Here is an 18499-nt window from a genome sequence, read left to right on the forward strand (position 1 = left end):
AATCAGCTTGTTCTTTCTACCAAATTCCGGGTAATGGCGTTCAACCGCTAAGTCCAAAGTCATGCCAGAAATCCTTTCTGCTGAATGGTAGTTTCACCTAAAATGGAGATATTATAAGTGGCATTATGATCCTGAGTGATTTCTTTTTTCCCCAGATTTATTACCCATGTTAAATTTAGGCCCATTAGAGAATGCCAAAATTGTGATCTGTCAAAAAAGTATATCAACGTAGGTAATTTTAAAACATAAATTGGGACCAAATGTTAAGAAACGCCAAAGAGAGTTCAATAAAACTTTAGTTCAAATGCTACCCTCAGCTGGGATCCTCTTCTTTTCTACTGTATCCTCTATAGAGGCCCAAGCTATCTGTGGCCCAGAGCGCACTGGCCCCCCTAGAAGCCTCAGAGCTAAATCCCCAGTTACTGGCAATGTGAGTTATTGTCTATCTGCAGAGCATCACACACCTGCCACAGCCCACCATGTGCCTGTACCACTGTCTGCTCCTGCTTCTGTTCCCAGCTCTACAGTCTCTGAACTTTGGATATTTCCTGGCCTTTGTTGCAAAACCACTTATCTAGCTGCTGTATATCTTCTTTTGAGTGACTCTGGGTGATCGGTCTCAGCTCTGTTGGTTTTTCCAGCAACTTTGTTCCATCTTCTTTATCATTTCCAGAAATTCCTTAGAATTTCTTTCTCACTGATAAAAATCTTGGTTGCTTACTGGGGTGCAGCAGGTTAATTCCGATTTAAATGTTTTTGTTTGGGTATTTCAAAGACAAGGGGATCAGCTAAAGACATAGCTCACCATTTTGAGCTAGAAATCCTACTCAGATTCGTTCTCAGTTTTCTAATGATTCTCTGATTCTAAGTTGCTTAACCATTCGTAGTTGCCTCTGCTATAAAGGAGAAAAGTGATATCAGAAAAGGGGGTTTGATAGCCTCTCTTTTTTAATCTCCTTTCCTGACTTAAAGTACTAAATTTTAAGATGTTTATGTTGTTTGTGGAATTAGACACATGGTTTGGGGAGGAGGAGGGGGTAGAGATGTGAAAACCTGGTAGCAGTCATCAGGATCTTTGGTGGAAGATGGGCCCACCCCTCATTGTCTTCCCACGGAGTCAGTGGTTATTTTAGGAAACTTGTGGATGATGTAGAACAAATGCACTGGTTCTTCCTTTTCATTGGTCTCTTATTGCTTTCTGTGTTAGAGATTGTTCTTATTTTCTGCCTTTTGGTTGGTGCTACTGTGGTAGCACCCCCATGCTACCCCAGCTGCTGCTGTGAAAATTATATTAGTGATTATAATGATGATAGTTAAAATTCACTGAGGACTGACTATGTTCCAGACACTATGCTGAACACAAATTATCACTAAATCCTCAAACTATGTATGTGTATGTGTATGCTATACATGAGGGTACTTCAAAAAGTTCGTGAAAAATTACAATTAAAAGATAATACGAATATTTTCTTGAGCTTTTTGAAGTATCCTCATATAATACTATGTAAGGTATATATTACCATACTTAATTTACTTACTGTGATAAGTAAATTGAGGCTCAGCGAGGAACTTATTCGGAGTCCCTCTACTGTAAGTGGCAGAGGAGCCAGGACCGCCTGACTCCAAAGTTCCTGCTGGTAACTATCTTGTTGTAACATGTCTCTGCAGACATCATTTGATAAATGTCTCTGTTAGTTCTATTAGGTTGTAGGGACCTTGTACGGTTTATCACAATGCCTGACACAGAGTAGTTGCTAAATAAATAATCATAAAATGAATGTATTCCTACTCCAGCATGAGCTATAAATCTAATAGACTATGATATAATAAACATTCTTATATAAGCCTTTTGAGTATATACCTAAAGTGGAATTTCTGAGTCATAGGGTTTGTTATATTTTGTTTTACAAGACCCTGCCAAACAGTTTTTCTAAATGGTTACAGCAATATATTCTTCCTCTTGTAGCATATTTGAGTTCCAGTTTCTCCTCATTCTCTTCAACACTTGCCTTTATCTTTTCCAGTTTAATCTTTCTGGTGATATATAATGGTATTGCATTGTGGTTTTAATTCACGTGTTTGGATTACTAGTGAAATTGAGTTCCTTTGGATATGTGTGTTGACTTTTTGGATTCTCTCTGTTGTGATGTGCTTTTTCATGTTGTTTGTCAACTATTTCTATTTGATTGTCTGCATTTTTCTAATTGATTTGCATGAGTTCTTTATAAATTATAGAAATGAGTCTTTTGTAGGATATAAAATTTGCAAATATTTCTGTCCATTCTGTGTGTTACCTTTCCAATTTAGCATTGTATTAGTCTGTAGTATAGTAACTAAACATGCAAGCAAACAATCAAGAAAACAGAGCAAGAAAACCCCTAAAATAAAATAGATGTATATTTCTCTCTTATGTAACTATCTAGAGGTAGGAAGTCCAGTGTGGCATGACTCTATTGCACATAGTTATTTGGTGTGCAAGGTTACTTCCATCTTTTTGCTCCACAGTTTTTATCCTCATCAGCCTGGTCAAAGCTGTATCTCTATCACGTATGTGCCCAGTTCATGGGAGGGGAAAGAGGTGGAGAAACATAACCTCAGGGCTTTAAAATCTTAAAATTCTTGTTGGAAGTGGTCCATTGGTTTCTGTTCACAGCCCATTGACTCAGTTAGGCATGTGGCCACAGCTAACTGCAACAGCGGGTGGGGAATGTAGAATCTCTAGCTGAAGGGTCATGTGCTCAGCTAACTCTCTGTTGCTATGAAGAAAGGAATGAGTAGATTTGGGGAGATAACTATTAGACTGCTGTCACCATCTACTGTAGGCAAGCATTGTGATAAGTAGTATGGGAAAAGGGCTTGATCTATTGGGGAGAGATGCATATGATATTAGAAAGCTACATCATACCAATTATTGTGAAATAACCAATAAATAGAGGTACACATGATGGGGATGAACAAGGAGTAATTTAGGTGAGGGATCTGAGAAGGCTTTATGAAAGCAGTAGTTTTGGTAGATAGAGGAAACAGAATTTCCACCCCAGCAACTTGCAGACTTTGCGTGGGAGGCTGAATGTGAATAGAACATTCAATGAACTTGAAGTGTCCTAAGGTGTTGGGGTTGGGTTAGAAAACAAGGCTGGAAGCTGTGTTGGAATCAAACCATGAGAAGGCTTTATGAAAGCAGTAGTTTTGGTAGATAGAGGAAACAGAATTTCCACCCCAGCGACTTGCAGACTTTGCGTGGGAGGCTGAATGTGAATAGAACATTCAATGAACTTGAAGTGTCCTAAGGTGTTGAGGTTGGGTTAGAAAACAAGGCTGGAAGCTGTGTTGGAATCAAACCCCACAGAGCCTTAACTGTCATGCTTAAAGAGTGTGGACTTTTTTCAACAGTCAGTGGTGCCTAATTGAAGCCTTTTGAAAAATCTGTTAATGTCTACAGTTTCAGTGAGAAGTATAGCTTAGCTCTTGTTTTACACGTAACTATTTTATCCTCCTCTTTTTCAGTGCACACTGAAGTAATCCAGTAGTATGTGGAAATCCAGCCTTAATTTTTTTTGTTTGTTTTTTCAAGTAATTAAAGTAAACCCTGTGCAACGCAATGGTTTTGTTCCAATTACCCAGGGAGTACTGGGGTGGAGGGAGGGATGCCATATCATGAAGCCAAGAAAATCTTCATGAGAACTGGAATACCTCTCAGAAAAGAGTACGAATAAAGATGTAAATAATCTAAAATGAAATTGGTCTTTGATGTGATATTTCCATCAGAACTTAAAGGCTGATTAAGGTTTTCATGAACTTAAACTTGAGTCTGTGTAGTAAGTTATCAGGGGGTGTAATTAGAGTCACATCCTTCCTGGGTCTGTGGGGAAATTCCCAGCACCATTGATGAGAACTGTGCATAAAGATCATGGGAAGAGCGTGGCCCTTGGGTTTCCTCTTAAGCAGCCTGTAGGATTTGTTGTGGTTACTTTAATGCACTGGTCCTCGGAGACACTAATTTCAGTTCTTCCTCTACCTTCCACATGCTGAAAATAACAAAAGTTGGGGGTGGCAGCCCCGGGAGATGTAGTTATCTTTTCATTCTTTCTTCTTTATCTATTATGGATTTATTATCAAAGAGGAAAGTTCGTGCTCCACGAGTGCCAAGTCATTAAACAATAACAACAAAATGATTCCAATTATCGAAGGTAAAAAATGCTGCTCCATATTCACTAAGTGACTAACTTCTCTGGGAGTTACACTTTGTTTGGGAACTAAGGTCATTTCCTTAAGCCACTGTGACACTGATGGTTCTGAGACACAGTTATGTGTCAAAACACTTGGCCAGGGATATTTAGAAATGTCTGTGACAGGGGCAACAGGATTTTTACTCAGAGAGAGTCTTGTGCTAACTGGCAAATGATAAGAAATTGTGGAATAGAACTGTGATACTGGAATAAAGTAAAGCAGGGAAAAATGACACTTCTAAGGACAAACAGGTTCTATTTTCTCACCAGCTCTCAGCAAAGCTGTATGTGCAACAGTTCTGGGTCTTCTGCTGTCTTCCCATACCTATTGGTAACTAGGAGTAGGTTTTGATTTTGATTTTGAGATGCAAGTGTCACATCTACAATTCTGACTCACAATCCAGTCTTTCCATCTCTGCTTGCATGGGAGCAGAATCAGCATGTACCCTGGCTGTCAATTTCTTCTCCTTAAAGAAAAAAAGCACACCTAGTTATTTTTGCCAGGTGGTAAATGTCAAACATGGCAGATGTTCAATATATTTTACTAAATAAATAAATAAGTAACAGACATGTGAAACCAGAAATCTCCTCTGTATGCAAAATATTTCCTTTTATATATTGTAGTATCTTACACATGACAATATTTGAAGACAAGCAAGTGGCAGGTGTCAACGAATTGGGAAAAGCAACTGGGAGTGGGCAGATATAAGTTCTTTGCTGCAAAATTTTTGAGAGATCAGGTTCATGTTGCAGAGGTCTTTTATCTTTGTTCTAGAGAACAAATGTGATGCATTGAATGACTCAGTCATTTACTAAGAGTCCAGTTTGTTTCAAGGCAGTCCTTTATTTCAAGTGTTTGTCCTGGGTGAATGAATTAAACTGCCTTAAGCCCTTTATATACATTAATTCACATACTCACTCCTCAGAATAAACTTATGAGGTAGATACTATAATCATTCTGATTTTATATATGGGGAAAAGGAGGCACAAAGAAGTTGATTCTGTCAAGGCCTCACAGATGCTAAATGTTGAAATTGAAATTTAAACCTAGGGAGTCTGGCTGCAGGGTCCATTTTCTTAACTACTATCCTCTACAGCCTCAAGAGATGACACTTCAGCAGAGTGTAAGTAATGACAGGCAGGACTGTGAGGCTTTCAGGGGGAAGCTGCTCCACGCAGATATCTCAGTTTCAAGGGACAGAAAGGCCAGTTCGGTAAAGTACGGGAATGACTGAGGGGAAGAGTGGTAAGAGGAGATGTAGTGGCTTGTGGGCCCTGGCAAGGATTTCAGTTTTCATTTTGATGAAAATGGAAAGCCATAGATGAATTTTAAGAAGACGTGTGATGTGATCTGATTTATGATTTAAAAAATATTATGACTTCTGTATGAAGACTAGGGCAGAAGTGGAGAACCCAAATAATGAAAATAAAATATTAAATTCAGTATGTTAAAATCAGAGAGAGAGAGAGAGAGAGAGAGTCAGTCTTCTTATTTTCTAAAACTAAACTATATAGTTCTCAAAATTGTTTACCTAGTGAAATATATTTCAAATAATGAAAATAAAATATTAAATTCAGTATGTTAAAATCAGAGAGAGAGAGAGAGAGAGGGAGTCAGTCTTCTTATTTTCTAAAACTAAACTATATAGTTCTCAAAATTGTTTACCTAGTGAAATATATTTTAGCAAAAATAGGTCATAAGATCATTATTTAACACTCCTTAAAACATTTGCAAATTTTTAGAAATTGTTGATGTGATCCTTTGTTTGATATGGCTGTCACTAGCTAAATGATGTCACTGTCTGAGTCATGACTTGACATAGGGAGCTCCATCAAACCCTTCCATCGACATCCCCATTAAATTGATGGTCCTTTGGTCTTTGACACCCAGCCTTTGGTTGCAGCTGTAAAGTGGCTGGAGGAACTGTCTATGCCCCGTGGCTAGCTTTGCCCCTGGCGCCAAGCCATTCTTTTTATTACCTAGACTTGGAAATCCTGCATCTCAGCCCTATTGACTATGTCTCAGCATTACCTGCCCAGCAGCCTGCTCCTCAAACATTGGGCTGCTACTGAGTGGCAGGCAGGCTCTGTACATGCTCTGATTGCTGGTGTGGCAGCTGCCTTCTGGTCTGCTCAGCTGCCTTGGGATGGGGAGGTGGGACCCCGCATGTGTTCCAGAAGTGCTAGGAGGTCTGATATCCACCTTTGTAATTGCTGTTGGGCTAAATCTCATTAATGTGGATTTTCTTTAGAACGTATACAGAAATGTTTTGATATTCTCACAATTAATACAGCTGCATCCATATATACTGGGTGATCAACAGCCCTGCTTGGACTGTGAAGGAAGTGGTGGAGACAGAGAGACCTGGTCATACTCTGGATATATTTGGAAGGCACAGCCAAGAGATTTTGCCAATGGGTGTCATGAGAGGTATGAAAGAGGCAGCAAGTATGACTCCCAGGTGTTGGCCTGAATGATTGGAAGACTGAGGAGAGGGGGCTGGTTTTGTGAATGGAATAAAGCATTTGGTTTTAGACACAATAAATTTTAAATGCTTATTAGATATCTAAGTGGAGCTTCAAATACCTGTTTGATCTGAGTCTGGAATTCAAAGGAGTGATTAGAACTTTCTCAGGAATGATTAACTCAATAACCTGGTAAACAATTTCCATTCACCTGGTTAGAATCATGAGTCTTTTGTGTAAGGCAGGATTTGAACGTGTTCATGACTACCTGCCTATTTCAGTGTTCATAAATGAAATGCAATAAATAGAAACCCCAACATCTGTGTAAAAGGCTATACAATAGCTCAGCTTTCTGATGTTCAGCTACATGAAATAGAAGAATAAAACCATACAGAGCTTATTAACCTAGTACTTCTATCTACTCATTCATCCCTTCCTTGAAGGAGCAGGAGCTATAAATAACAAGATCAAGTTTTGATAGAAAATTTCATTTTAGCAAATGAAATAATACTAAATCTCTATATGCCAGGCCTGAATTCAGATATTACTGGAAAGGAAGCATAGTTTTAAGGTGGGAGGTGGGAGATTCAAAGAAAAAAAGCTTGTAGAGTTTTTACATCAGGCTCAGATAGAAAAACCAAGAGGATGTTTTAAACGTGAAATGAAATAAAAACAAAACAAAAAAAAATGTAGTTCTCTTGGCGCAACAGATCCCAGAGGGAGGAATCTCAGAGATGACTTTTATCACTATATGATATCTCTTTCACATGCCTCTAAAAATGTTTTTTCCTGAGTTTTAACTTGGGGTGGTTTTGTGAAAGAGGAATCATACAACTACAGCTGAGTAAAAAGGAAATGCTTTAATAAAGTATTTAATACAGTATTTAGCTGTGGGGGCTTGTAGGAAGTGAGAAGTGAAAGGAAGTGACTGTCACTACTGGGAACTCAGTGCTAAATAAGAGAGGGCGTAGCTATTCTCCAAAGACTTCTTGCCCAGTTCTACCCAACAGGCTGCCACGAAGAGGACCAGGAAACGTCAGGAAGTCATTATGAAGGTCCTTGTGAATGAACTGAGTCCACTTAGAAACAGATAGATCTAAGCAGTATTTGTCTCAGGCGTCTTACGAGGTTCAGTATCATGGAGAAAGGAGAAGCTTGATATACAAAAGGTGTTAACATGAGTTTGGTTTTCCCCCTCCTATTGTATTTTCATTTCCAAAATGAACAATAGGACAGAAAATTTCACCAACTAAGCATTTGAAACAGACTCATTCCTAGGCCAAATTTTGTACTCAAGTTCTATTACTGTTTATGTCATTCTTAGGTTTCAAATTGAGAAGTGAGAGAGTACCAATTCCTATGCATAACTTAAGCCATCACTACAAATTCTGCATGTACAAGACAAGTGTGAGCCACGAATCCTCCACTTTGTGTGTTACTGTTTATTAATACAGAAAGTGCTGTTGCTTGAATATGAATATCATTTAGTGCATTAAAATGGAGAAAGACAAATCATTGTGTGCCAGCTCTGGTTCAGTTTGACAGTACCTGGCATCAATCATCAACACGTGATAAAAGGCAGTCTTGAAGTTGTCTCGCTGTCATGATTCTGACGTGTTTTGGTTTCCTTCTGGAGTCATAAATTGCACCTTTGGCACCATGAGGGAAGAGTTGTTCCTTCGGATAGAGTTGCTCCTCCTCATGGAATTGTTTCTTCTCATGGAATTGCGCTTCCTCAGAGAATTCTGATGGGACAGTTCACTCTTTTGGAGAGTCTGAATAAGGATGGAAGGCTTCTCATCCAGCTCCCGGGCGCTGCACCGTGGAGCAGCTACTTTAACAGTATTGCCAAATTTGGAGTAATCCACAGAATACACTCCTTCCTCCTCTGTCACAATAGACACAAAGCGGTGGCCCCATTGGATCTCCTCAGCGATGTAGGAGGTTCGTGCTTGTGTGGTAATGCCAGTAGTTTCTACCACTCCTTCCAGAATAACTATAACCTCCAGATCTTGGTTGGCAAGGTCAGTGGCTGAAATATCATACAGGGGACTGCGCTTGTCAATTACATGGCAGACGATCAAAGGGGCCACCAGAAAAATGTTATTACTCTCAATCGGGTTATCCACAGGGATGTCCAGTTGGTGAATAGGGACCACCTCCCCTTCAGGGGTGGTGGTTTTCTTGACCACCTGGATGCGCACAGAGGCGCTAATGATCATGCTTTTCCTCAGGTCACCCACTCGGAACATGAAGCACAGCTTGCCATTTCGGACCGCAATCACAGCATGGCGACTATTACTCTCAATCGGGTTATCCACAGGGATGTCCAGTTGGTGAATAGGGACCACCTCCCCTTCGGGGGTGGTGGTTTTCTTGACCACCTGGATGCGCACAGAGGCGCTAATGATCATGCTTTTCCTCAGGTCACCCACTCGAAACATGAAGCACAGCTTGCCATTTCGGACCGCAATCACAGCATGGCGACTGAAAATCAGAGTTTCTGCCCTTCTGTGAGCCTGGGCTGTTTTCATGAAAATGCAGCCTAACATGACCGCGTTGATGATCAGACCCACAATGTTCTGGAGAATCAAAACTGTGATGGCCAGAGGGCATTCCTCGGTCATCATTCTCCCTCCAAATCCGATTGTTACTTGAACCTCAATGGAGAAGAGAAAAGCAGAGGTGAAAGACCTGTAAGGAATGATATCAAAAAACAATGCCATCAGGTCAAATTTAGTATCATGAAATAACATGCTAAGCCGAACTTTTCATCTTCCTCCTCCGAAGGCTATTAAATGCTTTTGGAAAGACTAGTCAACTTAACTTGCCAGATACCTAATTCTAAACACAATCATGGTGAGTGCATGTGTGTGTGCATCTCTCTCTCTCTTCTGCACGCATCTACCTCTGGACTTCTGGGATTCAATTTTATTAATGTTTTCTAGGTCACATAGTGATGGACCTAATTGTGTAAAAGCATTGATACAATAAATATACATATTTATATTTAAAGCCATGGTTTTTTTACTTTGCGAAATACTTTAACAAAGTCATGGTTTACTTTGTGAAACTTTCTACCTGGTAGATATTTATCATTTTTGGCTTATCTGTGTTTAAGAGACTTGAGTCATATGGAAGGTACTGAGTAATGAGTGAACTTTTTGTTATTTATAACCTTTAAAATCAGATTTGTTAGCTAACACTTATTGTCTACCTTATATAGAGAAAGCACAGTGCTAAAACGTGGTACAAAACACATCATTCCAAAATACTAGTTTTTTTTTAAAGAATGTTTTCTCCTTTTCAAAGAAAAGTATTTCTCATCGATTATCTCGTTTTGTTCTCTAAGTGATCTAGAGAATACTGAAGCTATTAAAGGAAGAATTTGAGGCAGAGATTAGTAAATGACTGTGTCAAGATCATATAATTCATACAAACTTGAATTCTCTCAATTCTGGCCCAGTGCTCTGAAACAGGAAGGGGCTATAAGTGTCAAGATTTTCCTGACACTTGGGAAGCTTTCTCAAGTTCACATCTTCTCCGCATCTTAGTGAATAAACACTGATTTGGTAGGTTCAGGCTGGACCTAAGTAAGACACTTTTGAAAAGCTCACAGGTGATTCTGATTTACCCCCCTAGTTGAGAAGCACCATATTTGCTTATTATTAATTTATTCTCTTAGCTACATATCCAGTAATGTTGTGGCTTCTTCATCAAAGTAATATTAGTTCTATCTTTGCCCCTGACTCCAATTTCAACCTTCTCTAATTTTATAGAAGACAAGCCATCTGTCAAAGTGTTATCTACCTATTAATGCCATGCACGAGTGAGCAAACTGCCCAAACATTTGAGCACTTGGTATACCCCATGCACGTTGGCAGGAAACCATGAGAGGCAAGCAAGTATTCACAGATGACTCTTTTGATTAGCTTTTAAGTGGAGTGTGAAAGTTGCCTTTTTTCCCTTTCTTTTTCTCTTGCTAAAAAGATTCACGGAAAACTATAATAATTGCTTTCTGCACTAGCTACACACAACAAGTCTACATGGTGTAGTCCAAAAATACAGCAAAGAATAGGAAGGGACCCTGTGGAGGATGCCAACATTAATAAAGTAAAGTTACTCCCGGATCTTTCTGCTCTGCAAATTCTTGCTGGGGGTAACCACTTCGGGCCTCTCACTGCTCTGGAGAAATGGGCTTTGAGTAACCCTTTGCGTCTCTGTTGCCCTGGGAGAGGTGACAGGACCCTATAGGAGGAACCTAAATATGACTTTGTTTTCTAATAATGCATCCATACTTCAGAGAGCAGTCTAATGATGAATATCCCCAAATGTTTTGTCTTAATGGTTTGAGAGACTATTCATGTGCTGTATTTCACATAGTATTTAATGAAGGAATTTAATTCTAAACAGGATAGTTGGTGCAAGGCCAAGTGTTTTACAGACACCTGTCATGCTAAACAATCGCAACAGGTAAAAGTGTTTAGCTGCTGCTCAGCTCTGCTACAGAAAGAGTGAGGCTGAAAAATAATGAGAAAGAAGAAATATGTTGGTCTATTTTCTAACTTATATTAGAAAGTCATCTACACGAAAGAGAAAGTGAGTCACTACAATGAGAATGGTCAAAGGTTAATTGGAAATACTAGTGCATATCCATTGAAGAAAGTTGTTTCCAATTTTGATGATATGGCTGGACATTATTAAACTCACAAAAGGAAATGTAAAGAGTTAGAGTTATTATTAGCAATCTTTTACATTCCCTTTGGAAGATAATAAAGATTTTCTGTTTATATATTTTTAGTGAAATTTTTTTGTTAGGTATGGTTTGTTAGGATGAAACTATGTTGAGATGAATGTGTAAACAGCACTGTAACATAAAATAAAATCAGTAAGAACAGAACAACCTTAAAAATTGTCAATTTTTTTTAAGAAGTGCAGTTTAAAATGCTCAAATTGTTATACTGATAAAACCAACTTTGTCCCATTGTATTTTTTTTTTTTTTTTTTTTTTGTCCTTTTTGAGACCGGCCACATGGCACCGCGCTCAGCCAGTGAGCGCTGTGAGTGCACCGGTCATCCCTATATAGGATCCGAACCCGTGGCGGGAAGCGCTGCTGCGCTCCCAACGCCGCACTCTCCTGAGTGCGCCACAGGCTCGGCCCTGTCCCACTGTATTTTTGACATCATTTCTCATAGCTGACTTAATGTTCACACTAGTAGGAATGCATCAGGGAAATGAATATGCTTCAGAACACATCTTATTTGAAAAATAAAGGGAAGTAATAAACAGCTTTTAATTACCAGTGCACCCTGTAAAATTCTTTTTAAAAAAAATCATAGAAATGGTATCACTTTTGATAGTATATATTTAATAAATTGCTTCATCACTTCTTTTTCACAGAAAAGGATTTGTCTCATGAATAAAATCTGCTATTCATTTTTAAGGTTTATTATCATTTCTTTTATCTCCTTCAGTATCTACTGAATATTTATTAAAAATGTATTTTGATATAAAAATGATTCACTAATATCATTGCCCATAATTTTCTTAAAGAGAAATATTATAGATAATGATATTTAAGCTTCAGATACTTGTGTACTTGATGATCATCTATGTTTTTCACCTTTGTCTACATTTTCATTGAGACAAAAGTCTGTGACGAGTTTGCAAAAAGAAAATAATATCTATTTAATGGTAAAAATCAATGGATCAATTCAATAGTTTTCTCTCCTCAAAATCCAGGCTAAAATCTGTGGTGTGTGATTGCTGCACACTAATGCTGCGTCCCTCTTTGAAATGCTGGCATTGCCGTTACTAAGCCAATGGCAGGGTAGACAAGTTCACATTCCCGGGTCTGCATCTCACAGTGGTATGCTAGTTTCATCAGATTTCAGGGTCACTAAAGGTCTCATTCTTTACAGTTTCCTGGCAGCGTGGTGTTCGTTCAAGTTTCTTATCTTTCTGCATTATGTGAATGTGGAATATCATTCAGAAAATGTCCTGACAATTTTCCAGTATTATTACTATTGTTTCGCTTCAGAGTGAACATTTTTGCAACTGATATATATTATCTCTTTTCATCTTCCAACAAAAAGAACACATTAGGAGACAAATCCTCCCAACTAAGTATTCTTAGGTCCTGTGAAAGTATAAGAGGAGGAGAATTATTGAAAACAAATTCACTTTACTTACCTTTGAAATTCACTTTTACTTATCTTCTCTCTCTTATAAGAGAGAGAAACTAAAGTTAGGTAATCTAAGAATTTTGTTCTTATTCTATCAAAACTCTGAAGGAAGACTGCAACATAATCCCTTCCATGAAAATTTTGGACCAATTTTCATTATCATTAGTGTTTTCTACTTCTTATTCTTAGCATAACTTTTAACTTCTAAATCCAATGCAAGCAATCAGCTATGTTAAGATAATCTTGATAAAGAAGGGTTCATATTTAAGTTATTTCATTTTTAGTAGATTTTAAACCTGGGATACCCCTCTCTCCCGTGTCTTCCCATCTTTATTATTTCTGCAAATGTCATGGGTAAGAGAAGTCAGGGGAAAATATTACTAGCATTTGCACAGTATTTTTTGTTGATTAGAGATATTTACATGTGGACACTGGAACTATGGACAGCAGCTTTTTCCTACTGAAAACTAAATATGTGCTTTTTCGGAGTAAGGCACTCTGTGTAATCCTTTGAATTACAATCATTTTTTAATAACTGACAATATTTTCAAGGCTAGTCCAAAGGATTGAAGCTCTACATTTTCAGACTCTTCATCTACAAAGCTGCATCTTAAAAGATTTTTAATGTGTTTGTGTTTTTTTTTTTCCTTTCTTTTGCTTTTTTTTGTTTCTGGAAGGTTCTAAAACAAACCCTTTATTTCACTTCCAACAAAATAACAGAATGATAAGAGAAAGGGCATTTTGATATTTTTTCTGCACTGCTTTCACCCCCTGTCTCATCCTACTGCATTCTTACCTGACGTTAGTCACACACACAGTGGACTCCAAACCACTTTTCTCCATTCCACTTTTCTCCATGTAAGCATAGATGTCCCCATGGGCAAAGGCCACCAGCCACCACATGATAGCGAAGAGGAGCCAGCTGCAGAGGAAGGACATGGTAAAGATGACCAGCGTGTGGCGCCATTTCAGGTCCACCAGGGTGGTGAAGATGTCCTGCAGGAAGCGTCCCTGCTCACGGATGTTCTTGTGTGCCAGGTTGCAGGCCCCGCTCTTGGCGATGAATCGGGCTCTGGGGAGCCGGTCTCGGATGCGCGGCTTGCGCAGGTTCTCCGCCGCGATGCGCGCCAGCACATACTCCTCCGGGATGATGCTCTTTCTAGCCAGCATCTTCCCGTCACCATAGCCAGCCTAGCCACCTGCCTCTGACCTGCCTCTCCTTCCCTTGAGACCCGTCCTCCTGCACGAAGGAAACGTTGATCAGGAACTTGAAAAGCAAAGCAAAGCAAAACAACAACTTCATTTCCTCACCTCTTTAGTCCTTGTATTCTGGGATATGTCTACAAAGGCGAGGTAACACGTGAAACTAAAGGCACGATTTTATTAATCCAGACACAAATCTAGCCTGTGCTTGACTTCTGGGATCCCAGAGAAATGATGTGGTATGACCCGGGGGAACGATTTCAATTATTCTTATCACTCTGAACACATATGGGCATAGCCTTAGTTAAACAGTCCCAGGAGCCTTCTTGTAAACAGCAGGCTCAAAGACAACTCTGTGCGATTAACTGCGTGTGCAGATTAGTGCAAGGGTACAAGCACGCGGCGTCAGGGACAAAAATTAAGGCCAGCTGGGTACACGATCTACTTGCTAAAGTATTTAGATGATGCAGCAATATTAAAAGTAAAGAGCAAAAATTGTCCCTCCGTTATTTTTAGAAATAGGCAAGGAAAAGGCCGTGGCCCCTTGCGCAGTATAAATAACATGTTAAGTGTAACCCGACAAAATAATAAGCGATGTGCTATGAAACTTGAAAATTATGAAAAATTATTTTAAATTTGAAGGAAGTAGGAGGTGCATTAAAAAGAGACAAAAAGCCTTCCTATGGAACTCATAATACTGTACATTGGAAACTTTACGAAGAAGGGATCAAACGTACGAGCTGCAGGAGAGACCCGGACCATCGCCTGCGAGCTGCTGTAGAGTTAAAGGAGCGTGCCCCGAAAAGTCTGCCCAGCACTGCAAAGCTCCGCCGTGTTTTTGCATTTGAAATCACTTTCGGGGACGCGGACAGCTTCCCCCTCCCTTCCCCGGAGGAGCGGAGAAACTTACAGACTCCGGGCCGTGGGCGCGGCGGCCACAAGTCCCCGCACACGCCGGCGGGCGGCGGCCGGGTCCCCTGCTCTCCCATCCCGGCGCGCGGGAGCGGGGGCCGCCAGGGCCGGAGGGACAGATCCTAAGAAGAAGAGCTAAGATAATAAAAGGTGCAATTGAATCTGAACGCGGGGAGGGCTGGAGGAAGGGGGGCGGGTGTGGACCTCCCCTCCCCCCGCTCAGTTCCCCTCCCTGGGCCGCCGCGGTGGGTGGAGGAGGGGCTGGGGGCAGACGAGCTCGGCGACGATGCTCCACAAGTCAGCCGCCCCGTTAGGGCTTGGACGCGCGCCAGACCCCTGGGGCCGCCGATGTCGCGGAGGTGGGGACGGGATGCGAGGGGGCGAAGGCGAGTCCGGGAGAGGTAGGGAGGCGGCCCGCGGGAGGGCGGGACCTGCAGAGCCGGCTCTTTCCCAGGAGCCGCGACCCCCTGCCGCCAGCGTGACACGCAAGGCTTTAAAAGGCTCTATGCTCAGGGGAGAGGATTTTCGGAGTCCAAGTTCACTGACGTAAAGAGATTTTTTTTTTTTTTTTAATTTTGCAACCTGAATAGATAAACTGGGTTACTTCGGAATGAGTAAAAGCAGAGAGATCAGAAAATACCCTTCTGAGGCATTCAAGCGGTGTGCGCACACATTTATTTACATTAAATGTCCACCTGGTAGGTGTGATACAGGTGGGAGATGTGCTGAAACCCACCATAGTAAACTCTTTCTGCAGCAGCCGAAGCAGTTCGCAGGGAATATCTCTCTCTCTCTCTCTCTCTCTCTCTCACATACACACACACACACACACACACCAAAAAAAAAAAAAAAAAAAAAAAAAAAAAAAAAAAAAAAAAACGACAGAAAAAAGGGAAGGAAAGAAAAGAAAAAAGGAAACCGCTTGCAGTCTCTTACGATGAAGAAATTTTACCCGAAACAGGGACCGCTTCAGCACGTTAGCAGGGAAAGGTCATTCGGTCTTCAGTAAATGGCTGCTTTCTGATATGTTGCAGCTTCTCCTCTTGTCTAGATGTCTGATGATAAAACAGTGCAATTGCGCACAAGAAAGGTTATACAGTAAATATCCTTCTATAGCTTTTTGAAAAGGAGCCAGCAAAAGACAAATGTGCTTTCTCCCACAGGTCAAGCCTCCTGATTTTGGCACTTGTGTTAATGGAAACTTTAATTCTTGGAAATTTCTTGTATTTTTCCAAGTCTCAGGGCCGAAAGTGTATGGAGTGTAAACAATGTGCTCACTTAATTACCAAAAGTCCTAAAATTAGTCTTTAGTGAAGGCAAATGAAGGACAATTTTCCTCCTTGTGTATAAATCTGCTTAACCCCTTCAGGGCCTGGGGATCCTATCTGTGAGTGGTAGCTCTCCTCCCTACTGTCACTAATTTTTGCATTCATTTATGTAAATTCTGTAGTAGTTTTACCACAAGTGTAGAAGGGTCGATTTGTATAGTCAGTCCCCTCTGCTGTTCTATTTTACAATTGAGTTTGCTGTACAATTTATTTTCTATTTTTTTTTTTTTAGCTCTGGGAACATTCATTGATCACCAATCCTGTGAGTTATTATTATTCTTTTTAGGCTTATGTATCTAGAAATATATAAATATACGTCCTAGTTGCTGCTCTTAAGAGGCAGACGGTGGTGGTAAGGCATTGATAATAAACTCTAATACAGGCAAAGATGTGATCAGACTGAGAAAGGAACTATGATAAAGTGCCATGGGAATTCAAATGAGAGACATTGAAGAAACGGTGGTGGTAAGGCATTGATAATAAACTCTAATACAGGCAAAGATGTGATCAGACTGAGACAGGAACTATGATAAAGTGCCATGGGAATTCAAATGAGAGACATTGAAGAAGAAGGCTAAGGAAAACTTCATGCACTATTTGGCATCTGATCTAGTCTTTGGAAGATGACATACCTTTGGGGTATACAGCAAAGCAGAGAAAAGACATCCCACAGAGAAAAAACACCATGAACCAAGTCATGGAGTATTGACAAGAGTGGGCCATATTTCAGTTACAGAAGATAGTTTAATCAACATTATGAAGCAAAGTCAGCCAGATAGCAGGATTGGGTGCCTGACTCCAGTGCTCCTTGGGCAGCTTCGGTTACCACTGCTGTCAACACATAATGAGTTATTCGTGTACTTGTCCCCCCATGAAACTGAGGGCTGCTAGAGGACAGGGCTGTGATTGTTCATTTGTGTATCAAGCCTCTAGCACAGTTCAAATTACAGAGGTGCTCAAAAAGCATTTTTGAATTAATAAATGAAAAATATAAGGTTAAAAAAAACATACTGGGACCTTTAAAAAATTGCATAGACGGCCTTAAATGCTCAACAAATGAGCCTGGACAGTGTTCAGTAGGTAGTGGTAAGCCATGGAGAGATTTTGATCAGAGAACACAGTAAGAGCCTGTTTCAGGAGCAATGATCAGGAAGCAGAGGACATGATGGCTTTAAGGGCTACATTTCTAAGCAGAGTCCCCTCTGGCTTCAAAATTCAATGACTGGCAGAAGGAAACAATAAAAACAATTACATTAATTAGAGAAGGAATAAGGTCTGGGGCTAATAGGTAATGTCAGTGGGCAATATGCAAATATACAAGGGAACTTCAAAAAGTTCATGGAAAAATAGAATTAAAAGGTAATACGAATCTTTTCAAAAGAAATATTATACAGAATCAGTACTGGGAGAGGGAAAAACCAGAGGTGAGTGTGATATTTATAGCGGTGACAGAGTAATAGCAAGAAGACTGGAATGAGAAGAGGTGACTGCTGAGGGAAATTTATGAGATTTGCAACAAATCTATATCTGAATCTTTTGAAAATTCTGTTCTTTTCCTATAACACATATTTTGGACTCAGTTTTTTCCGATGAGGTATATTCTTCTAAATATGTGAAGTTTTGACTTGTTTTGAAATGAGAAGCTATATCACACTTTTTACTTGTCAATAAATTAAGTTGATTAATTTAACATGAGGGTACATAGTACAGGTCAAACTTTAAGAAGTTAATAAGTAAATGTGACAATAACAAGCTTAAAAACAAATAGTGACCATTTAGAAAAAGGTGAAGAATTTGTACTATAAAAATATTACAGATTTTCTCTTTTTTCTTTCCATCCCCTTCCTGACATTTTTGTTTAAACATGTGTGTCTTCTTCCTTTAACTAGTTTTTCTTCACATACCCAAGGTCCCGAGTTGTTCTTAGTTCCTAGTAGTAAGTACTCAATAAATACTTGTCAAATGAAGAAAAGAAGGAATAGTTCTTGAAACATGGTATTTCTCTTTCTTGCATTTACTCTCATCTCTCCTCCCTTCATGCTTTTGCAGCCATTTCTCAGAACCCACAAGGGCAATTTGGAGCTTGCAGTTCTCTTTTAGGTCTATGGCTACTCCTGTCTGCAAAGATCCCTTTCCTCTCCTTTCTCTCTTTCCTTATCAGTCAAACTATCCTTT

General features: G+C 39.9%; 1 protein-coding gene across 2 annotated transcripts; it reads right to left on the bottom strand.

The window, feature by feature from the left end:
• Positions 1–7540: 7540 nt before the first annotated feature.
• Positions 7541–14129, bottom strand: KCNJ8 (potassium inwardly-rectifying channel, subfamily J, member 8). 2 transcript variants are annotated; one of them, XM_008581477.1, is made up of 3 exons: positions 13678–14129; positions 9080–9389; positions 7541–8887 (listed from the first exon to the last, which is right to left on the bottom strand). In XM_008581477.1, exons 1-3 carry the CDS (start codon positions 14049–14051, stop codon positions 8297–8299), a joined length of 1275 nt encoding a protein of 424 aa, XP_008579699.1. In that variant the 5' UTR covers positions 14052–14129; the 3' UTR covers positions 7541–8296. The 2 variants fall into 2 exon arrangements, with proteins under 2 accessions (XP_008579699.1, XP_008579698.1); XM_008581476.1 differs by having other exon boundaries at positions 7541–8964; positions 9157–9389; positions 13678–14128.
• Positions 14130–18499: the final 4370 nt, after the last annotated feature.

Source organism: Galeopterus variegatus, unplaced genomic scaffold, assembly GCF_000696425.1.
Source record: "Galeopterus variegatus unplaced genomic scaffold, G_variegatus-3.0.2 Scaffold2362, whole genome shotgun sequence".
In the NCBI taxonomy this organism is placed as follows: domain Eukaryota; kingdom Metazoa; phylum Chordata; class Mammalia; order Dermoptera; family Cynocephalidae; genus Galeopterus; species Galeopterus variegatus.